The 25,603-nt window shown below is 37.7% G+C and overlaps 1 protein-coding gene across 12 annotated transcripts in view; it reads right to left on the reverse strand.

Annotated features, from left to right (window-relative positions):
* Positions 1 to 25,603, reverse strand: part of mef2cb (myocyte enhancer factor 2cb) — a 187,059-nt gene that overhangs the window by 100,127 nt on the left and 61,329 nt on the right. For 10 of the 12 annotated variants that reach the window (XM_062050949.1, XM_062050958.1, XM_062050954.1 and 7 more), the window contains one exon: positions 3,078 to 3,291. In XM_062050949.1, the coding sequence (XP_061906933.1) occupies positions 3,078 to 3,131 (54 nt within the window). In that variant the 5' untranslated portion in view covers positions 3,132 to 3,291. The other 2 variants (XM_062050950.1, XM_062050951.1) reach the window with 2 other exon arrangements.

Consider the following 25,603-nt stretch of genomic DNA (forward strand, 5'->3'; position numbering starts at 1 on the left):
AGTGATGTCATTCATGCACGCCGCATACAGAGAACGCCACGCCATGTGTTGCATCAAGCATGATTTCATGACATCATAAAGGTCAGGCTTGTCTTTTCGCCCAGGTTTATTTATCATTTAGAGAGCCCAACAACAAAATCCAGCGGTTTATTGATTCTCCTTTCCCTGAACCCTTTCTCTCCTCTGCCTCTCTCTCTCTCTCTCTCTCTCTCTCTCTCTCTCTCTCTCTCTCTCTCTCTCTCTCTCTCTCTCTCTCCTTGTAAGCAAAGCCCGGATATCTCAGCCATCGATTCCCCTCAGGTGTCCTTCCTGTCTCCCTCTTTCCCCTCCTTATCCTCAGGAGCCGGATGGCCTGGTGCAATGTGGCGGGCTCAGTCTAAGGTGGGACGCGGGCGAGAAAGAGAGAGAAGGGCTGAGATAACAGCCAAGAGGAAGTGTGGGTGCTGCTGCAACACGATAGCTTCAGTACTCGTCGAGAACTCTCTGACCTCGTCCGCGCTCGGGCCGCATCGGCCGCTCGATGACAACGTGGCGCTAACATGCCGTTTCCCCTCATTTTCCAAAGATAGGATGTTGTGTCACGACAAGTGAAAATTACTGGAAGCTTCTGCTTTATCTCAGGTGCACCCACGTTCTCTGTTCGTTGGAATCCGACTCACAGAGAGCAATAATGACAGGTCAAAACGGTTGACTTATCAATTCCACGAGGTTTGACTTATCAATTCCACGAGGTTTAAACATGGTGACTCAAAAAAGTGAGGAAAACAAGTGTCAGACTTACAGTACAGGCCACAAGTTTGGACACACCTTCTCATTCAATATGTTTTCTTTATTTTCATGACTATTTACATTGTAGATTGTCACTGAAGGCATCAAAACTATGAATGAACACATGCGGAGTTGTGTACTTAAAAAAAAAAAGTGAAATAACTGAAAACATGTTTTATGTTCAAGTTTCTTCAAAATAGCCACCCTTTGCTCTGATTACTGCTTTGCTCACCCTTGGCATTCTCTCGATGAGCTTCAAGCACACCTGTGAAGTGAAAACCATTTCAGGTGACTGCCTTTTGAAGTATGGGCCACAGCGGAAATCAACTGCAATACGCTTTTCCACCACTTGTGGCAGTACTGACAATCTCAAACAAACAGAGGGAGTTTCTTAGGCGCAAAAATTTGGACTAAAGTGGTGAAGCTGTATTTCCATTCGCACGTTTTGCACAATTATGTTTTATTTGTTTTAGCACAATATTAATTTAGTTTTCATCCGTTTTTATGAGTCCCTTATGCAGTGGGCTAACTCCTTCAAGACTGTTGGAAAACCATTTCAGGTGACTGCCTCTTGAAGCTCATCGAGAGAATGCCAAGAGTGTGCAAAGCTGTAATCAGAGCAAAGGGTAGCTATTTTGAAGAAACTTCAGTTTTCAGTTATTTCACCTTTTTTGGTTAAGTACATAACTCCACATGTGTTCATTCACAGTTGTGATGCCTTCAGTGACAATCTACAATGTAAATTAGTCATGAACATAAAGAAAACGCATTGAATGAGGAGAAGGTGTGTACAAACTTTTGGCCCGTACTGTACTATGTGTCAGAGGATTAAGAGAAGCGTCATTGTGCGCAAGTTTTTGACCTGTGATCTAAAGGGCCCAGGTCGGACGTGTATGGATCCAGTTTGGAATGCCGGGAAGCTGGAAAAGTGTCAGTGGTCGGTCGGTGCGCAGGAAGTGATCGATTGAGTGCCTCCAGGGCAGCGAGAGCTCTCTTTGTCTTTTTTACAGCCACACAGACCTTAAAGTGGGCTTAAGTCAAATAGTCCTATTTCGCAAATATGCACGTTGAGGCTGCTGCAATGATTTGTTGGGTTTACTGCTGGCTTGATAGTACTCCAACACACCAGAGTTATTCAAGCCACATTTTCAAAAAGCTAAGATGACTATTATTCTTGTTTTGTTCCAATGCCAATGCAGGACTCTTCCAGATATTCTCATTTTTTACCCCAATAAATGAGTGATATAAAGTCATAAAAACATGCTGGTCAAAGGTTCCAAATGGAGCATTTTTAAAGGGCTAAATACGCTGCACGTTGTTCGATGGTGGAGGCGTTCCCAGATAGCGGAAGAAACCACCCTCTCCAAAAGTATTATAATTTAATTCGAAAATGCACACTGTTTAAAAAAAATCTTGAAGTCGTCACTATTTATTTCCAGACACGGTCGAAAATAAACTTTGTTAACATGATATAGATTCACCTGGTCACAACATTAGGACACACCGATCGATCCAGCACCTCTCCTTCTGGCTGAGAGTTTAAAGAGGTAGTCACCTGAAACGGTTTTCACTTCACAGGTACGCTTGAAGCTCATCCAGAGAATGCCAAGAGTGTGCAAAGCAGTAATCCGAGCAAAGGGTGGCTATTTTGAAGAAACTAGAATATAAAACATGTTTTCAGTTATTTCACCTTTTTTTGTTAAGTACATAACTCCACATGTGTTCATTCATAGTGTTGATGCCTTCAGTGACAATCTACAATGTAAATAGTCATGAAAATAAAGAAAACACATTAAATGAGAAGGTGTATCCAAACTTTTGGCCTGTACTGTATGTGTGTAGCATGCTCAATAGCATAAAAAAAAGTGTATGGAGGGAAATGAGTGTCTCCATGGTGACAGTCAAAGTACACGCTAAGAGCTCATTTAAATAGCCCTACTTTTGCACTTCTTATTAATTGTTCAAGCAGTCTTAGTTGATCACTCACAACACGCCCACTGATAGGGTTCGCAATGTTATAGTTTTTTGTATGGTAGTGGTATTAGTAGTAGATTTTTTTTTTTTGAGGGGGGGGGGGGTACTGGTCAAATCTATGTAAGGAGGAAACAAGCCGTGTCATTATACACCACAGGAACACTTTTACCCCAAAGCAATAACTGTGCTATGCTGGCATTCGCTCCCTTGTCCCACCTTTTCATATTGCTCAGACTCCCCAAAGACGACTGTGGGGGTTAGGGTGTTTCCTCCACCCCCCACCCCCACCCCCCGACCCTTACACTCATCCATCCTCTCGTTCCCAGGAGACGTACCTGTCTGTTGCGTTCATCCATAATCCGCGTGATCTGAATCTTTTTCCTCCCCATCGTCCCCGTCGCGTTCTTTCTCTCTCTTCTTTCCAAAGAACTTTGCTTCTCTCTCTCTCTCTCTCTTCTCCTTTCCCCTTCGCTCTTCTTCTCGTCCTCGTCTCTCTCTTACCCGGCTTTCTATTTGTTCCAATCAACTCAAAGATCCCAGCATCTGTACCTGCGAGAAAGAAAGAGGGGGTGGGGAAGGAGAGGGTGAGCGCTAAATGAAATGAAATGTGGCAAAATACTGAGAGAAGGGAGGAAAAAAAAATAAAAGTGGCATCCTGGCAGCCACTAGGGAGGGCGAAGAAAAACAAAGAATCTGTCAACAATGTTGTGAGAGCGCCCGTGTTTTTCACTGTCGATATCATGCAAATCAGTTTTTGCTTCATTTTTTTTCCTTCCTCCCCAACACAGACTATGAGAGGAGACAGCGCTGTCAGGATCTCGCCTTGTTCACAGAGAGTTTGACAGTGTTTTGGAAGTGCCGCTAACTTAAACGCTCTAATCACCAACACTGTAACATTACCTCCAGACTGAGCACTGCTTTTTTTTTTTTTTTGCTTCTTCCTGCAAAACTTGACTGTATTGACAGTGGAACGCCCCCAGAAAAATGGAAGATTTGAGTTTAAGGAATTTAATCCTTTCAATTTCCGTCATATTCAGGGTTTACAATGTTGCTTAAGAGTAAAAGGTGGACCAAGGATGGGCATTTGGATAAATTATTTAATGATATATTTTTTTTGATTAACTTATTTTCTGATATCTTCTTTTATATTTATTTATTTCCCCCCAAAATGGCACATTTGAGTTTTTGGAATTCCATTCATTATATCCCATTCAGGGTTACAAGGGGACTGGAGCCTATTTTGCTGAGGGTGAAAGGTGAACTAAGGATGTACATTTGAATAAATTATTCATTTCTAGTTTTTTTTTCCCATACATGAATTTTTTTTTTTTTTGTTCCAATCCTTTTTAATGTATTTCCCCTCTCCCCCCTAATGGCACAGATGAGTTAAAAAATAATATATATATATATATATATATATATATTTTTTTTTTTTTAAATATATTTTTTTTATTTTATTTTTTTATTTCCTGTTCAGTATTAAATTGAAAGGTGGACTAAACATGGAAATTTGGTTAAAATATTAAATTATATTATATTTTTCTATCTTATTTTCAAAGTTTAGCGTATTTTACATACACACATATATATATATATATATATATATATATATATATATATATATATATATATATATATATATGTGTGTGTGTGTGTGTGTTTCCCCAAAAATGGCAGTTGAGTTTAATGAATTCCATCATTATTTAATCATGGTTTATTTATTCATTTTTATTTTATTATTATCTTATATTTAATTTATTCATTTATTTATTTTTATTTCATTTTTTTAATTTATTCATCCCCCTTCCAAAAAGGCACAGTTAAAATTAATACATTCCATACAAATATTTTCCATCCTATTAAAGGTCACAAGGGGACTGGAGTCTATCTTCTTTCAAATTAATTCATTTGTTTCAAATTATTTTAAATTATATTTTGAATTCATATATATATTTTTTTAACTTTGATATTTTCGTATTATTATTTTATGTGTACTATACAAAACTTATTTGTTTTCTGCCCCCTTGGTGGGCTTGTGGTTAGCATGCAGGACACACAGTCAGGTGATATGGGTTAACATCTCTCATTAGGCATCTCTGTGTGGTGTTAGCATGTTCTCCCCATGCACGCTTGGTATTTTCTTCCTCCCATTTTCCAAAAATATGCATGTTATAATAACTGGAGACTCTAAATTGTCCATAGTTATGAATGTGTGTGAGAATGATTGTTTGTATAACCGTCTCTTGATTGGCTGGAGACCAACCCCGTCTCCAAAATCAGCTGGGATAGACTGGATATTCTTATCTCTGAATGTTCTGAACTCCTGTTTTTCTGGAAAAATACGTATCGCAGGGGAGTTGCCCTCATGGCCGTTTTTGTGGATGTACAGTCGTTCAGTTTCCCATGACTGGTATCAGCAATCAATTCCACACGAGCAAAAACATCCTTATCCATGCCCGTCAAAGGCACTCAACACCCGACTCGTCGCCGGTCAATCATACCAATTATGTGAACCACTGCACTACCAACGGTGCAGTTGAAGAAAGTCAAACGTGAAACTGTCTTCCTACGTTCTGGCGCAAAAAAGACACAAAAACAACAAAACACGCCAAACCCGAATGGTTGAAACATTTGGGGGAAAGTTGTTGGAGACATAACTCAAATGAAATTCCAGCTGGAATTATTGCGTGGCAACGAGGACGTCTGATTTGGAGCATGTGTGTGCATGTGTGTGTGTGTGTACCTGTTCTTGGCTGGACGTTGCATTGTATTAAAAAAAAAATAAAAAAATAAAAAGTTAGCATGAGTGTGCATGCGTGTGTTCTTTATTAGAGCTTGGCTAAGCCCAAGCTTCGGCGCATCTCTCTGGAGGTGCTTAAGTAGGCCAACCCAATCTATCTAAGGGAGGAGCACAAGAACTGTTGTTGTGTTTTCTTTTGACAGTAGAGGTGATAACGTCCCTCGTTATGCAAATGAGCATCCCATTATTTAAACGCCGTGCAATGCAGGGAAGCTGTCAGTGGCATCACATAGAAAAAATAATAAAAAAATAAAAAACCTCCATCTACCCCAGCCTTTTTTCTCCATCTTCTCTTTCTTCTCTCCTTTCTGAACCAGATTTCCGGCACCTGGCAGCACGAGCATCAGACATTGATGTGGAAGACGACACCGCTTCACCAAAAGACATGACAGTCTCTCCCTCTATCACTCTTTTCTCTCATGCACCCTTGCTCTCCTCCTCATATGTTCTCCTTTGCACACGTATACACGTGCACATTGTACTGCACTTCCTTCTTCTCCTCCTCCCCCCTAACCCCAATCCATGTATTTATTGAGTAACATGCATGAGAAAGCAGAAGAATGCTCCAAAGCCCTGAGGTGAACACAGCACACGGCTACGCACTTGACCTCTTTTTTTCCCCCACTGAGTAGGACATTGATAATGAAAGTGTTCAACAGGGACATCCGCCAAGGCGGCTGGTTACACTAACTGCAAAGATTTTCTGTTTGCAACATAAAACACAGCATCCAGAACTGCATTGCATTATTCTAAGATGCCTTATAATAGAGTCGCTGTTAACTGGCGCAGGGCCTGACCGTGGTAAAATAATTACGGCGAAGTAGGAATTATTAATTGACTTAGGAATGGGAATCTTTCAACATTTCAGGATTTTATTCCAATGATTGGGGTGATGATTCCATTTAGAATCGATTATCGGTTAAAACTGATTCTCGCAATATATCATTTGGTATAAGAATGACGATAAAACCTTTTCAAAACAGGTTACAAGTTACAAAAGCTCCTGTTGGCTGCTGATGTATGACATATACGCACAGCAAGTAAGCGTAGAGATGGCCTAAAAAACGTCTTTGAAAATAGATGATTTGATTTTTTATTTTTTTTTAAAGCAAAAATATTTTTTTTACATTTTGGAAAATAAAAAAATAAAAAAATAAATAAAAAAATGTATTAAAAAATAAATAAATAAATAAATGAATAAAAAAATAAATAAATAATAATAATAATAATAAAAATATATATATATTGTTGTTTTTTTCATGTTTCATGACATCACATGGACAAAGATAAGACCTTCTGGAGGAAAGTTCAGTGGTCAGATGAAACAAAAATTGTGGGGTGTATGGTATATTTTTATTTTTATTTTTTATTTTTTTGTCATAAAGAAATACAATCATGTGTGCTTACGGAGTGTATCCCTGCAGACTGTATTGATCTATATTGATATATAACGTATATATTGTGTTTTTTATGTTGATTTAATACAAATAAAATAAAAAATATATATATATTTTTTATTTTTTTATTTTTTTTATTTCTTGTGCGGCCGGGTACCAATCGGTCCACGGACCGGTAACGGGCCACGGCCCGGTGGTTGGGGACCACTGTATTAGATGACTACTAAAGTTAAAGTTAAAGTACCACTGATAGTCACACACACACTAGGTGTGATGAAATTACTCTCTGCATTTGACCCATCCCCTTGTTCCACCCCTTGGGAGATGAGGGGAGCAGTGAGCAGAAGCGGTGGCCATGCTCGGGAATCATTTTGGTGATTTAACTCCCAATTCCAACCCTTGATGCTGAGTGCCAAGCAGGGAGGTAATGGGTCCCATTTGTATAGTCTTTGGTATGACTCAGCCGGGGTTTGAACTCACGACCTACCAATCTCAGGGCGGACAATCTAACCACAAAATGTCAATACTGAGGATTAGTACACTACCGTTCAAAAGTTTGGGGTCACATTGAAATGTCCTTATTTTTGAAGGAAAAGCACTGTACTTTTCAATGAAGATAACTTTAAACTAGTCTTAACTTTAAAGAAATACACTCTATACATTGCTAATGTGGTAAATGACTATTCTAGCTGCAAATGTCTGGTTTTTGGTGCAATATCTACATAGGTTTATAGAGGCCCATTTCCAGCAACTATCACTCCAGTGTTCTATTGGTACAATGTGTTGGCTCATTGGCTCAGAAGGCTAATTGATGATTAGAAAACCCTTGTGCAATCATGTTCATACATCTGAAAACAGTTTAGCTCGTTACAGAAGCTACAAAACTGACCTTCCTTTGAGCAGATTGAGTTTCTGGAGCATCACATTTGTGGGGTCAATTAAACGCTCAAAATGGCCAGAAAAAGAGAACTTTCATCTGAAACTCGACAGTCTATTCTTGTTCTTAGAAATGAAGGCTATTCCACAAAATTGTTTGGGTGACCCCAAACTTTTGAACTGTAGTGTATATGTTTGTAAAAACGCCACTAATATAAAACACTGAACACCAAAGTTTAAAAAGGCAAATGCATAGAATTATTAATATTTGATGGAAACAAATTGATAAAATTTCCTGCTAAAATCTGCATTAGAATGTGCAGGTGAAATAATTAAGAATAATTTGCGATCATGATTTATTAGTTATACTGTATTTAAAGATATTGTAAACAAAAAAATCATAATATTAAGTGGGAGGAACAAATAAAACATATGCAATACCACTTAATGACTTTATATTTGATGGTCTGGAAACATCCACTTACAGGAAGAATGAAACAGAGACACACAAAGCCGGTAAAACAATAACAACAAGATCTAAAATAACTCTGGCAGCTGTGAGGAGGCAATCCAGAACACTTTTGTGCAAACACGCCCATCCTTAAAGACAGACGAAAAAACAAAGCGATGCCCTCTGGAAGGAAACAAAGCGAAGTGTTGTCAGACAAACTGGGATTACAAACCAACTCTGAGACGCTTGGCACAAGACGGCAGACGAGCATATCAATCAAGCCAGCAGCGTGTACCTCAATCACGAGATGACAGTACGATCCGCTCCCGGTCTTTGTAGTCTACGCTAGCCAGCTATGGGCAGGCCTCCAAAAAGCGAGGGGTTACCTCAATGATTCCTGCCTCCTCGCCTCTGCCACCTCCTCAATCCTCCCGAGGCGCCAACCAGCGGAGCCGAGACCTCTCAATGTCAACATCCACTGGGGCAACGCCATCGGCCTTATGTAACATTAAGACAAAGCCCGTGTCCTGAACATTTAATCCCTACTTTTTGGCTCCGGCACCATAGCCAGCGCTCCCTGAGGTGAAGCCATGTGAGCGCCTCCCCTATCCAACCATCACCTCCTCCTCTCAGCCCTTCTCACTTTCACCTCCTTTTACCTCCTCCCACACAATAACACAAGCACCCCCACCCCATCACCCGCTTCTTCCTCACACCCGCCCCCGTCCCACCAGTGCCAGGCAGCTCCCGGATATGAGCGGCTCGCCCACCTCCTCGCCAGGGCCCCCTTATCTCTCCCCGTCCTCCCCCTGTGGCGGGTATAGAGCATCAGTTAACTTAACAGATTACCAAGCGAATCTCTCAATCCAATTTGGCCGGGTGACGACAAGGCGGCAGAACGGAGGGGAAACGCGGGGAAACAAGGCGCGCTTAGCGAGTGCGGACAAGTAGGCAGTAATCCTTCTGAGCAGGGATATTCAACTAAATTGTTTGGGAACAACATTTCCGGAATGCTAAGGACCAGTGGGTCCTATCAGTCTTTTTTTTGTTGTATATTCCTGAGAACCATGGTCTTATGACAGCACTGTAGTGTTTTTAGGAATGCCTTTCCCATAAGTCTTTTTTTTTTGTAACGAGCCACTAGTTGAATATCTCAAATAATGAAAAAGAGAGGACCTAAAATGGAACCTTGAGGAACACCACTAGTATAACTAAAGAAGTTGAACAAATGACTTCTGACTGAATCTGTGGTAAACAAGTTGAAGCATCACATTAGTTACATAAATCACATTACGAACAAAAAAATGTGTAACTGCCAAAAAAGAGGGGGCGTAAATGGGTGCCTTGAGGAACGCCTCGGTTACAAGGTTGGACCCCAGTGTTTGCTAGAAAGGTTCAAATGTAAATGTAAGGACCTCCCAATATGTTTATAGTGTTTCTCAATACAACAGAAGCACTCTTGGGTTTGAAGGAATTTGTTGCAAAAATATTTGTCTACCAAGCTTTCAACTGAACACTGGTGTCATTCCCGGGCAGCCAGCTCAATAGGCCTGCTCTCGATCAATGATATTCAACAAATAGTTTTTTTAAGGCAACATTTCCAAAATGCTAAGGACCAGGGGGCCGGACTTCTCCCTTCACTAATTAGTCTTAATTTGTAGATTCCTGAGAACCATGGTCTTATGACAGCACTGTAATGATTTTAGGAATCCTTTTCCCACAAGTCTTTTTTTAATAGGCCACCAGTTGAATAGTCCAAATAATGAAAAAGAGAGGATCAAAAATGGTACCTTGAGGAACGCCACTATTATAACTAAAGAAGCTGAACAAATGACTACTGACTGAATCTGTGGTAAACAAGCTGAAACCTCACCTTACAAAAAAAAAAGTGTAACTGCCGAAAAAGAGGGGGCATTAAGGAGTCCCTTGAGGAACGCCTTACTAACACCCTCCCCGGATTGTTAATAATCAAATCCTGATGCACACACCTGTTTGTCATTTCACCTGTCCAGTGTCAAGGTGCACTGGGATAGGCTCCAGTAGATTTATGCTGCTTTAACATCTGCTGACTGAAGAATCCTCCATCAAGTCTTTTATTGGGCGCCAAACAATCATCCATGCCACACCCACTTCAAGTCCACTACTAATGTAGATACTTTTTCTTATGCCTTCTGATCTCTCTCTCTCTCTCTCTCTCTCTCTCTCTCTCTCTCTCTCTCTCTCTCTCTCTCTCTCTCTCTCTCTCTCTCTCTCTCTCTCTGTCCACTACTTGCTGTACATATCCTACCAAGTCAGACCTACACTGTTTCAATATCCATTGCTCTGTTCTCAATTGTTGATGACTGATGATAACAACCAAACCTAACCCCCCCCACACACACACGTAAATAATTCAATGTATAAAGCCTGATGATTATCTTGTGTGATGACTGTATTATGATGATAGTATATATATGATAGTATATATCTGTATCATGAATCAATTTAAGTGGACCCCGACTTAAACAAGTTGAAAAACTTATTCGGGTCTTACCATTTAGTGGTCAATTGTACGGAATATGTACTTCACTGTGCAACCTACTAATAAAAGTCTCAATCAATCAATCAATCAATTTAAATCACCAAGTTGGACCCCAGTGTTTGCTAGAAAGGTTCAAATGTAAATGTAAGGACATTCCAATGTGTTTCTAGTGTTTCTTGATACAACAGAAGCACCTTTGACTTTTTAAGAATTTGTTGCAAAAATGTTTGTTTACCAAGTTTTCAACTGAACACAGGGGCCGGTCTGGTGTCATTCCCAGGCCGGATTTGGCCCCGGGGCAGCAAGTTCAATAGCCCTGCTCTCAACCAAAGATATTCAAAACATTGTTTTTTAGAGGCGACATTTACAAAATGCTAAGGACCAGGGGGCCGGACTTCTCCCTTCACTATTTAGTCTTATTTTGTATATTCCGAAGAACCCTCGTCTACTGTTTTAGGAAGCCCTCTCTCACAAGTTTTTTTTTTTTAAACTGAACTTGCGGATCACCAGTTGAATAGCCCAAATAATGAAAAAGAGAGGACCTAAAATGGAACCCTCAGGAACACCACTAGTATAACTAAAGAAGTTGAACAAAAGACTACTGACTGAATCTGTGCTAAACAAGCTGAAGCATCACATTAGTTACATAAATCACATTACGAAAAAAAAGGTTAACTGCCAGAAAAGAGGGGGCGAAAAAGGGGTGCCTTGATGAACGCCTCAATTCTGTAAATTACAAGTAATGACCGCAGAGTTCTATGTTTGCAAGCAAGTTAATATGTCAATGCAAGGATCTCCCAATGTGTTTACAGTGGTTCAAGTTCCGCTATTTCACACAAGGGCGCTGGTGTTTTTTAGGAATTAGCTGCAAAAACTTTTGTCGGTGTATTGCCTTAACAAGGAAGTGGTCTTTGCCATTAAGTTAAATGTGCCACATTGATTTTATTACACACCAGCTGTTTGATTGTTAAGAAGTTTTCATTACCAAATTTGGAAGTGTTGAAATCACCATGTAAAATTGCCAATGCCAATCTTTAGCACGTCTATGGCAAATCCAACGTGAATTAGCATAGCTTTGAGTTAGCGTATTTTGAAAAGTGAAGTCTTCCTGTACTTTTGAGCAACTTTTGCTTTGTTTGTATGGGAAAACGTACCTAGAGGCAGTTGGCTGAGTACGGTCTGGGTGCTTGACTGCTTGTTTCCCGGCCAAGTGCTTGAGCTGGTGCCGAGTCTGGGACCGAATGTGACGTCACTTGCAACAAAGATATTAAAATATGGCACCGTTTGATTCTACGTGAATTGGTACCTTCTGCATATCAGATTCTTTACCCATCATACAGTACAGTACAGTACAGTACAGTACTTGTAAATGAGACACAAAAGTGCAAGAAAACACATGTAACCTCAAAAGGGGGAAGAATGAGGTGAAAGAAAGAACTTAAATCGTCTTTAGCGTCCGTTTCGGGCCAGACTCGTACTTAAATGTGCGCATGCGGAGATCTGGAAGGAGGCCTGAGTTGGGACGCCTGGTGGCACCACGAACACAGAAGGACAACAGTTGCTTCTCTGCTTGTTTAACATCATGACTGCTGACTCTGTGGGTTCAGAGCTGGACAGGTGACAATAAGGAGAGAGGAACACACACGGACAAACATACTAGAAGGAAATCTTCTGAAGAGGCACCAGGCCTCTCCGGGGGGAGGCAGGGGAAACGCTCTTGCCATGACCCTCCCATCTGTTAAGCAGACGGACAGAGAGGGAGCGAACGCGAGCGATGAAGGTTGGAGGAGGATGTGGCGAAACGTAGAGGGAGACACAGCACATAGATCTAATGAGCGCTCTTGCTTTCCGCGTCTCCGAAGTGGGAGCCGTGAGGACGCCGAGAGCACGAGCACTCCGGTGTGCACCGCCAGGCTCGATTCTAGGTCGCCTCTCTCCCAAGCGTTTAGTCACTAAAAACTAATATGTGGCACACGGCACTTTTTCACATTCTAATAGACCGTCTGCGGGAGGCTTCGGACAAAAAATGAGGCAACTCAAACTCGTAACATGTTTCTCTGGGCAAACAAGGTTGAGATGTCATGTGCATGCTAGGCCACTAGATGGCAATATCACTTTGCAACGCTATGAGAATTTGTTTTTTATTTATTAGGGATTTCCAAATTAACCTCATGTGATTAATCACAAAAAAATATCACAGTAATCATGTTTATGCGCAGATTAATCACACACTTTATTTTGACCGTGCATGCTCTTTTACTTTAACCGCAGATGGTCAGTGTTAAGGTGAATGCATATGTCAGTGCAAAGATAGGTAACTGTTAAAAAAATACCCCAACATCGGGCTTTGGATAAATCAGTTACCAAGTTTTAAGCAATTAAACATTTAACAAATGTTCTTGTATGACATTCTAACAATAAAATTGCATTTGCGACCAAATATTGGGCACTTTTTTAGAGATTATTTAAACTATGCAAGCAAGTAAAAACCTGTAATTTATCATGATTAATCCAAATTCAAAACTGTGATTAATCCGATTTTTAAATATATTCATTTGCACTAATTAGTTTATTATATTATTTCACCATATCCGTCATAAATAAATGTAGTTTGCTGAAGAACTCCCTATCTCCATTGGCATAAACGCATAAACCGGGCTGTGGACCACAATTGTTGTTTGGGGTTGTGACTAGTGTGGTCAAAAGTATATATTTTTCAAATCAGATTAACAACATTTTTAAATTTGGATTAATCACGATAAATCACAGTTGCTAAAAAAGCGGTGCTTCATGTATCCGTGGTACTTTAGATAGTACAACATTGCTGTAGGTATACTGTGCCAGCGATCTTTGTTGTTGGTGTACTAGCAGCATTGTTGAATGTTTTGCTTTAAGATGATACTTTAAACTTTTTGTTCTTACCTTAGAGAATTAATCACAGCTATATACGGTAATTTTCAGACTATAGAGCGCACCTAAAGGTAAGCCGCACCCAACACAATGTTCGACATATTCTATTATGGACATATATTAGTTGTACAAGGCTTTAAGCTGTGGTTGTACACATTGAAACATTAATTATTCACACAGGTGCTTGTGTTCATTTAACAAATTTGACAAAAGACAGTGCCTGTAACACGAGTCTTTGAGCTCGGTCTTCGTCCATCTCGTCCTTTCAATGCACGTCAGTGGTAGTACACACTAAAAATGTTGGGTTAAAAAATAACCCGATTTTAACCCAACTGCTGGTTTAGAAAAGGACAAACCCCTTATATGAGTTATTTTAACTCAACATTTTGGGTACATTTTTTCAACCCAACTTTTGCGTGGAATTATTTAACCAAAAAGTTGAGATATGAAAGCTTAATGTTGGGTTATTCCCAACCAAACTATTGGGTTGAATTGTTTAATCGAAAAGTTGAGTTATGCAAATTCAATGTTGGTTGATTCAAAACCCGACTATTGGGTTTAATTTATTTACCACAAAAGCTGAGTTATGCTAACTCAATGTTGGTTGATTCATAACCTGACTAGTGCGTTGAATTTATTTAACACAAAAGCTGAGTTATGCTCAGTACAGTGTTGGTTTATTCCAAACTCATCAATTGGGTTGCGCAATTTAGCTCTCTGTGACCCAATAGTTGGTTAAAAATGATACATTTTACTGCTGGGTTGTCCTACTCCTTCCCAACTACAGATCAAAATAATTTTTATTCCATTAAAATATACTCAAAAGCTGTATGAGTGACATTTCTTTTTTACAAGAATTGCAGTGTATGGTCATAGTAGTTCTATCCAGCATGCTCAAATATTTTCACGTACATAAAATGTGTGATTGTAAATAATCTTAAAGAAATTAATCCATAATAAATTCCTTTCAAGAAAAAAGTACCTTTTAATTAAAAAAAAGCCTTTGACCCAAAAATGCGTTACTCATTGAAAAACAACCCAACAAGTGTTCATAGTTTTGAAAACCCAGAAATTTAGTTCAAATAATACCCTTATAACTCAAAAAATGGATTGCTCCTGATAAAATAACTCCAAAATTTAACCCAACACTCGCAACTCATGAATTGGGATCTCAAAATAATCCAGCATTTTTTAAGTGTGTAGATTCCCGTTCCATGCGGCGGCTGTTTTCTTTTTCGATGGACAGGTCGATCGTCTTTGGCTTTGGGGCTTCGTCTCGTGCACCTTGCCGTTTCTTCTCCTAAGTGAGAGTGAGTCCATAATGCGCTAAATGGCTGACTGAATGATTGTATGAGTGCGTTTTCACTTAATATGAACAATTTTATTGGTCAACCCTGACCCTTTCGACAATCTCATCGTTCTGAAGTGACGAGGCTAAATGTATTGGAAACTTGGAAAAAACCCTTAAATTTTCCGTAGCATTGTATAAAGTGCCGGGTTTAAAACCTTGGAAAAAAGTAGCGTTTTATAGTCCACAAATTACAGTATGCAAAATTAGCAACATTGACCAACTCGTGCGGTTAAGGTAAAGGACTGAAATAAACTAAATTTGGCCAAATGGTGGGGTCTATCAGAGGCATACAGTCATGGAACAGGCTGCCAACCCATGTCAGAAACTGTGACACCTATTTAACATTTAAAACTGCACTGTAACACTGGTTGAAAACTAATCAGACATGCACGCACAATTAGATTATTCACATGTTGTTTTTGTTTGTTTGTTGTTTGTTTTATTTTTTTGTCCATGGTCTGTGCTTATGGTATGCTTGTAATGTGTGATGTTTTTTGATTTATGTATTATTTTGTATCATGACCTGTTGAATGTTTACTGTATTAACCTGCCTTAGGACAACGGATGAAAATGAGCTATTGTGCTAACTCCGGCATATTTACATTGTTGCTCTATGTTGATGAATATGCATTGTCCCGATTCAAATAAATAAATAAATACAATAAATAATGTGTGGTCGAAATAATCATGCAATATTTTTGGTGATTAATCTTATGCGTTAACTTGTTCGATTTGATCGTGATCTATTGTGGCCGTGCATACCTTCAACACAAATGTGCAGAGTTCTCCATTTTTCCCAATTGCACTTTCAGGCTCCAAAAAAATGCACAAAAAGCCACTATTTGTTCCGTATCATGGAGGACCTCAGCTTCTATAATTCACCAAAACTTCAAAGCGGAACAGTCTATTAATTAATAATGAAGACATCCACACAATTAGTCATCCAACCTCTTCTTACTTTTCCTACTACTCTTATGAAAACAATCTCCATGAAGTCCATTTCCAAGTTGCACGGAATTGTCTACTGCATTCTGCGTTCAGAGAATGATGCTCGGGGGGATGAAACCAATCCTGTGGTGTACAACGCGTCCGGAAGAAATCTGCTGAGGCAGATATTCTTGAATCCTAATTCTCTACACGTTATACAGCAAATTGGGGAAGGTGATTTCTCATGACGGGATTGGTGATGTTTTTCTTGGAAAACTCAGACTATACATCTGCCACACATTTGGTAATATACACATTTGGTCTATATAAATAGATATATCGCCGGTATCCTCCGAGGAAATGCGGTTGTGAGGATTTGAAATAACATATTACTACTACGGTAAGTAAACCTTATAGGTGGTGTATGGTACATAAAATAAACGCTCTCTCTTTTTAAATAAACTCTCATTTCATCGAAAAGGAGGGGTGACGACTTAAAAAAAATATATATATATATATATGATTTTCCAAATGCAATCTGCTCTGTTTTTTTGTGTTTTTCCTTGAACATTCCTGCTCAATGTTTTAAGGGTTTCCTCTTTTGTACATGTGTTGTATCTCTAGCATCCGTCTGTTGGTTTACATGTGGATTTGTGGCGGCGCACGTGGCGTCGTTTGAGGAATTATCCGCGCGCTTGGCACACGTGACGCCTTTACAAGCGAGGATCCGGCGAGTCAATGGCCAGGCAGGATGGGAAGAGAGCATAAAAAAATAAAAAAATAAATAAAAAGTGTATCAGGTCTCATTGTGCCGCTAATGTCATTACCGGCGGTGACTCATCTATGTGGGACGTAGCGTTCGGCGTCTGTCACGGCGAGATAGGCAGGGTGACGAATGGCTATCACTACTACTTACCTCATATCCACACAGCCCTCCCTTCTTCTCCCTCTAATGTCTATATCCACTTGCAGGTGACCTGAAGCTGGGTGGTAGCCCAAGCGTAGGTGGGCCTCTGTGGCTTTGAATCGCAGCAGATATTAGGGCTAATTTAGCATGTTAGCGGCTAAAGAGATTAGCAACATGTACACCCGGGGATTAGTGTGATAGCGGCGGATCATCTTATAATGTCTTCATTCTACTCAGAGCTCAACCTGAATTTGAATTTGAAGTCTTCTTATAAGAGTAAGATACTGGAATAAAGTCTTCACCTGTCTCTTTCTATTAACTCAAGGTTTATTTGGATCATTAGGGATGTGAACGCAAACGTGAACCCTGTCTTTTGAAAAAGGATGTATGGCGTTTTATGAACACACTCCCACCTGGAACTGGCGAAAAGGAACAAAAATGACTAGTAATGGTGTACACTCAAACTGGGCCAATTTGTAATATGCTGGACTTTAACTGTTGTTAAACGCTAAGTGACTAATTATTGTAATAGAAGAATAAAATGATCAAAAATCAGACCCGAGGCCGATATTTGCCTTTTTGAACTGATTGGCTGATGAGTCCAGTTGTGTGTCCCAGTGTTTAAAGATTCCTCCAACAGGGAGACGCATTACATTTCAATTGTTCTTGTTTCACACATGCAAGAGTTGCGTGAATTCTAGAAAGGTGCATGTCTCGCCGGAACACCGGCTCGAATATGCAACGAACGCATAGTCTATTCACGGTGCAGAGTGCTTCGAAGATATTTATACAAACCACCATGGCCGAAAAACCAAGTACATTTTTTCCAAGGATTATTATCACTGGAGGACTAGAAGAAAAGGAATGGCTAAGCATGTTACACAGGACGACAAAAGAAGCCAACCTCTAAAGTTTCAATATAAAGTAGGGGTGATCGATCCAGATGTTGGGGCGGTATAGCTCAGTTGGTAGAGTGGCCGTGCCAGCAACTTGAGGGTTCCAGGTTCGATCCCCGCTTCCGCCATCCTAGTCACTGCCGTTGTGTCCTTGGGCAAGACACTTTACCCACCTGCTCCCAGTGCCACCCACACTGGTTTAAATGTAACTTAGATATTGGGTTTCACTATGTAAAACGCTTTGAGTCCCTAGAGAAAAAGTGCTATATAAATATAATTCACTTTACTTCACTTGATCCTATCGATACCTAGTATCCTCCATCCATCCATTTTCTACCACTTGTCCGACTCGGTTATCAGTATATAAACAATACTTAAGTGATTAGACCGATATGCGTCTTTATATTGTTCCTATTATTACAAAAAACGCTTTTGTCGTTACAAAGTCAGGTTGTAAGTCTCTGGATATAAGAAGGCTTTTAGAATTAAACACAAATGATTGAAATGGGAGTCAGTAGTAGTTTTAAATTGTATTGTATTGTGTTAAAACAAACTGTGTGGAGCATTCAATACCACAAATGTAATACATCATCGGGTTTACAACCATATAAAGAAAATTCTACATTTAATATGATAAGCTTATAAATAAATGTGTAACTGTGTTCACTTTATTTACCTGCGATGAAACATGTTAAATTCTATGGACTGCAAAAACGAGCTGACAAAAAATGAGAATAAAAGACTAGATTTTAGGGAAAAAAAATACAAAAAAATTGTGAAATTATCTGTCCATGCAGCTAGTTGATTTTATTTGATGATAAGACATCTTGAATTAAAATGTAAATATCAAGACATTAGCAGGACTTATAAGATAGAAATAAGTATTTTATTCTGAAAATAAGAATTCATCAACTTGCACTTCTTAAATTAAGCATCTTCGGGATGTTGCAAAATCTTTAAACGAGTATTTTTATTTGAATAGTTATTTTCTCAAACTTTAAAATTTTTAGAATAAAATAGAAACAATATAATAACTCAAGTAAAGTCAATGACTAAAATAGGGACCTTCCTAAAAATAAAATTTGGAATCTTGGCAAGTGGCAAAAGTTAAAGCTAAACTACCACTGATAGTCACACACACACTTGGTGTGGTGAAATTACCCTCTGCATTTGACCCATCCCCTTGTTCCACCCCCTGGGAGGTGAGGGGAGCAGTGAGCAGCAGCGGTGGCCGCGCTCGGGAATCATTTTGGTGATTTAACCCCCAATTACAACCCTTGATGCTGAGTGCCAAGGAGGGAGGTAATGGGTCCCAATTGTATAGTCTTTGGCATGACTAGGGGTTTGAACTCACGACTTACCAATCTCAGGGCGGACACTCTAACAACAAGGCCACTGAGCAGGTTCGCAAAACTGAAAAAACATTTGCAATGTCATCTATTGTCAAAGCGTTGGATCGGGACTCGAAAAAGGATCGAAGGCCAGAAATTGGGACCGGTATCAGAGGCCAAAAATTGGGATCGGGACATCTTTAGTACATACCAGATCTGACCTTCAGCAAAACATTACCAAAGACTTTGTGTATGATAGCAAGCATTTATCTACATGTATTTATTTGTGGCATCCAGCATTTATTCATATTATGAAATGGGTCCGTTATTACTAATAATCTGCTAGGCGCTACCTTGATCATGTGCATGTAATCATGCCAAAGGGAAAATAAAAGTGCCCCAAAAGTATCTGGCTTTAGCAATTTCTCACCTCTAGCATTCAACTTAATTGATTGTCATTCTAATGAGACTCTTCCAGCTCTGTTTCCCATCTTACGCCTCAATCCATCAAAGGTTGAACCCTGCGGTCTTAGAGGACAGAAAGACAGGAAAGCTTGTGGAAGGATGTGACATCAGCAGACAAAGACAATCAAAGGTGCTTCCTTTCCTAAATCTCCTCAAACCAAAAACCTGAAGACACATTGTTTCCCTGACGTGAGGACAGAAGCGCTCACGCTCGCTGACGAGTACGAGGCCAGATGCAGACTTCCCTTTAAGCTCGATTTCAACTCCTTTGCTAAAAATATTTCCGCGAAGTAACTGTGAGTTATTGTGAAAATACTAACGTGGAAACCCACAGGCTCGGAAGACAAACCGATTTTTTTTTTCCACCCAGTTTGAGCTATAGATAGAACAATTTCATGGAAGTGATAATGGTGACAATTCATATGAGATTGACGCAAACTTACTTGAAGTGAGAGAGTCATTGTAATATGTAGGATGACTAACCAAAACACAAAGTATTCAGTAGTCACCACCTTTGACTTACACATAAAGTTAAGTTAAGTTAAAGTACCACTGATAGTCACACACACACTAGGTGTGGTGAAATGACCCTCTGCATTTGACCCATCCCCTTGTTCCACCCCCTGGGAGGTGAGGGGAGCAGTGAGCAGCAGTGGTGGCCGCACTCTGGAATCATTTTGGAACAGGAAATATAATTGTGTTTTTAAAAAATATATATATTTATGGAATAGGAAACATGCAACTTTGGTCACTGGGCCAAACAGTAAACAGGAAAAGAACATCTACATTATTTGGCGCTATGAGATCAAAATTGTCCCACATTCCGAAATGATCAATTTTTTAGTTCTATTTGGATGAAGGATGGCAACGAATACCGATTTTAAACACAGCACGCCACTTTTCCGACTTTTTCCCACTGCAAAATGTCACTCTGGAGCCGAATGGATGGCATTATGATAAACATAATTTGCAGTTGCACAGACAAACAACAAGGCAGGTGTAACACTCACATGGATTGTTCTTAAAGTGACACAGATATTGAGGGACACAATATTACTCCTTGTGTGACATAATACATCCATGCTTCAGTGTCATTTGATGCATCACTAGGATCCAGCATTGTAGTGCTGATTTTAACAAATGGGTTTGCTCGGTTATGAGCGAATATTCAACATTACAGATGGCATTCATGGCTCTTTGAAGGGAGCCGTAGCTTTACGTGTCGTTTCTTTCAAAAAGCTGTTCAAAACACTCACTGTTATAGTTTTTTTTTTTAAACAAGGACTTATTAGGAATTATTTTGAAATATTGGCTATATATATTTTTGTTTTGTTTTTTTGTTGTTGTTGTGTTTTCATTGTAAACATTCCATAAGGTAGTGGCATATCCCCGTGCTTTGGCAGTGACATCACTAATTAGAAATTTCTAATTAACAGCAGGTGTGCACAAAACCATCGATTCACATTTTAATTGTGATTGTTATTCAGCCCGATTGTATTGTATATATATATATATATATATATATATATATATATATATATATATATATATATATATATATATATATATATATATATATATATATATATATATACTGTATATGTATGAATGTATATAATTTTATAAATATGAATACATTTACAATGTATTAATATTATTATATTGTTTCTATTTTATTCTAAAAATATATTCATACATATACAGTATATATACAGTATATATATATATATATATATATATATATATATATATATATATATATATATATATACTGTATATGTATGAATGTATATAATTTTATAAATATGAATACATTTACAATGTATTAATATTATCATATTGTTTCTATTTTATTCTAAAAATATATTCATACATATACAGTATATATATATATATATATATATATATATATATATATATATATATATATATATATATATATATATATATATATATATACTGTATATGTATGAATGTATATAATTTTATAAATATGAATACATTTACAATCGGGCTGAATGTAAATGTAAATGTATTCATATTTATAAAATTATATACATTCATACATATACAGTATTCATACATATACAGTATATATATATATATATATATATATATATATATATATATATATATATATATATATATATATATATATATATATATATAAACTATATATAAAAACTAATTGTGATTGTTATTCAGCCCGATTGTATATATATATATATATATACAATCGGGCTGAATAACAATCACAATTAGTTTCTTATTTTTATTTTTATATATATATAAATCAATATATCTAAAATATATATACATTTTATATATATATATATATATATATATATATATATATATATATATATATATATATATATATATATATATATATATATATATATATATATATACAACAAAAATATAATATAAAATTAAATAAAACATATATATATACAGCATATATGTGCGTATATATGTATATATATTTTATTTTAATTTTTTTATATAAGAATCTTTTTTTTTTAAATACGTTTTTTGAACTGTTTTAAAAAGTTTCATTATAATTTGTATCCCAAATTGCGATAATCATGTGAATCAAGAATTGTGTTGGACCGAGAATCGATTCTGGAATGAATGAATCGTTAGGTGCCCAAAGATCGACGCCCCTATTTAACAGTACCAAAAAAATACACAAATAAAATGTTTATATGTTTATAAAAAGTATAAATAAAATAATGATTAATAAAAATGTATTACATAATCATGCTACTCCAGCTACTTCAGAACAATAGACTAGAAAAGTAAATCTGACAAGAAATAAAAATTATAAGTAAATAAATAAAAACAACTAAAAATAAAATTATGAAAACAAGTGAATCCAAATGTTGCTTCCATCAAATGATGGCATGTCATGAAAAAATGGCTCTCAAACGAACGGCTGGTAAATGCAATTTATTCTCACTGTTCACTTAAAAGGGCTGTTCAAAACACTCGATTCATTCGCAAACGTCACATTTTCTATTCAACATCTAAGTTTCTTGTGCAGTTACGGAAGTAGTTGTGCACTAATTTTCAAAGTGTAAGAAGGAAGACTTCAGGGCGCGGCAGCTTAAGAACAATGAGGAAAAACTATAAAGATGTTTAGTTCCTATAGTGCTTGGGTAAACTTAGTCAGGCGTGAGCAAAAAAACTCTACAAAATCAGTTTCCGTGATGTAGACTATATTATATTCTCTGAAGTGAGGCTCGCTTTATGCATCCCTGCTCTGAAGTCTGCTCTGAGGGAAATGTTGAGTTGTGAGAGCCGGCCTCCACGTGGGCAGCTGCACGTCTCACTCAGCACCAGCAAACAGTGAGGCCACGAGAGCGGCGGCGTAGACAGGTAGTCATCCGTCACGGGCCGCGCAGAGACAGGTGAGAGCCATCTTTCCATAGCCTGGTGCTGACTTCCCCAAGGACACGGTGACTTGACACAATGTGTCAGCCCGCCTCTCTGAAAGGAGGCCAAGGGCTGTAAAAGCCACAGCTGCTGGGCCAAAGGCAGATGAGCCAGAGGACACACACGTAGTGTGTGGGTGAACGGGTAAAAAAAAAAAAAAACGGAAAAGAATCAATGTAATAGAATTTATTAGTAATTCCTACATAATAACATGTTGTAATGAGTCATCAGGGGTGTAGCTACAAATGTGTGCTGGATCATAGGCAACCGCAATGTATCCCATTAATGTTTTATGATGCCTTTTTACTAGGGCTGTGAATCTTTGGTTGTCCCACGATTCGATTCAATATCGATTCTTGGGGTCACGATTCGATTCAAAATCGATTTTTTTTTTTTTCAATTCAACACGATTCTCGATTCAAAAACGATTTTTTTCCCGATTCAAAACGATTCTCTATTCATTCAATACCTAGGATTTCAGCAGGATCTACCCCAGTCTGCTGACATGCAAGCAGAGTAGTAGATTTTTGTAAAAAGCTTTTATAATTTTAAAGGACAATGTTTTATCAACTGATTGCAATAATGTAAATTTGTTTTAACTATTAAATGAACCAAAAATATGACTTATTTTATCTTTGTAAAAATATTGGACACAGTGTGTTGTCAAGCTTATGAGATGCGATGCAAGTGTAAGCCACTGTGACACTATTGTTCTTTTTATTTTATTTTATAAATGTCTTATGATAATGTCAATGAGGGATTTTTAATCACTGCTTGGTTGCAATTGTAACTAATATTGATACTGTTGTTGATAATATTCATTTTTGTTTCACTACTTTTGGTTTGTTCTGTGTCGTGTTTGTGTCTCCTCTCAATTGCTCTGTTTATTGCAGTTTTGAGTGTTGCTGGGTCGGGTTTGGTTTTCAATCAATCAATCAATCAATGTTTATTTATATAGCCCTAAATCACAAGTGTCTCAAAGGGCTGCGCAAGCCACAACGACATCCTCGGTACAGAGCCCACATATTGTGGAATTGGATTGCATTGCTATGGTATTTATGTGTATTGTTTTGTTGGATTGATTAATTAAAAAAAAAAAAATAAAATAAAAAAAAAATAATAATAATAATAATAAATAAAAAATTAGATTTTTAAAAAACGAGAATCGATTCTGAATCGCACAACGTGAGAATCACAATTCGAATTTGAATCGATTTTTTCCCACACCCCTACTTTTTACTATATATCCTGGATCAATTAACAGGAAAATTAAGTATTGATGTAACTTAATTTTCCAGATCGGACGTCATGTTGTATACAATCAAATCCGAACTATGAATTCATTGTTTTTTCTGTACATCCCTAAAACTGTAAGCATTGTTTATTTTAAAATCATCTCCATCTATGGTCTACCGCTTCGGTCTGTTGCACTCGGACAGAAGGCAGAGTACACCCTGGACAAGTCGTCAAAATAATGCCGAGCGTCAAAATTGAAGACAGAGATACCATTTTTGGCCCATGTGAAGATATCAAGCATTGTTACTTACGCACAAAATTTGAGTTGAGCAGGATCCGAATAAAACCGTGTTCCCCTCACAAAAAAAAAAAAAAATGTGAGTTAAGATTAGGGTTGTACGGTATACAGGTACTGGTATATATATATATATATATATATATATATATATATATATATATATATATATATATATATATATATATATATATATATACTGTAAATATATTTATATATATATATATATATATATATATATATATATATATATATATATATATATATATATATATATATATATATATATATATATATATATATATATATATATATATATATATGCCATACACATTTGAGAGATGTTTAATATAAGGGCGCAGTGTGCAGAGTCTGTGCTTTAAAAAGGCGGGGCCTGTTGCCTAGTGACATGTGACGGAGCTGTGTTTGTTAGCTTTAGCAGTTAGCAGCACACTTTGTCGACTTTGACGCCAGCTCTTTTGAAACTTTTATCTCCGGTTAATAAAGAGATTGAAATTGCTTCGTTGGCGGTCATAGCTTCTTGTCAACAAACGGGGTATTGTTTGGATGGCAAAATTGTCACTTCAACCATTGATTTGTTGCTCAGTAATCCCTTTGTGTATGTGTGCGTATGTCTGCTGTGTCACAGTGTGATGGGGCCTCTTCCAATATGATATCAAGGTAATTTTAGTGCGGTGCTGCTTGTTGTTTTCACCAGGAAAAAGATATTTCCTGCATTGAACTTTCTGCACTTATGACGCTGTCTTGTTGTCGAAAAAGTAGCGTGCCACGTTACATCAAGCTGTCGCTAACGGCGTTGTAACGGACCTAAAAGTAATTAATTAGATTACTCGTTACTAGTAAAAGTTACGGTAACACTTTAGTATGGGGAACATATTCACCATTAATTAGTTGCTTATTAAAGTAACACAAACTTAATTTAGAGTTATTTGGACACTAGGGGAACATATAAGGGTTAGGGTTAGGGTTAGGGTTACTAATAAGCAATAATTCTGAGGTAATTGAGGGAAGACTCTTAGTTAATGGCTTACTGGTTGTA

This window comes from Entelurus aequoreus, linkage group LG06 (genome assembly GCF_033978785.1).
Source record: "Entelurus aequoreus isolate RoL-2023_Sb linkage group LG06, RoL_Eaeq_v1.1, whole genome shotgun sequence".
NCBI classification, from domain to species: Eukaryota; Metazoa; Chordata; class Actinopteri; order Syngnathiformes; family Syngnathidae; genus Entelurus; species Entelurus aequoreus.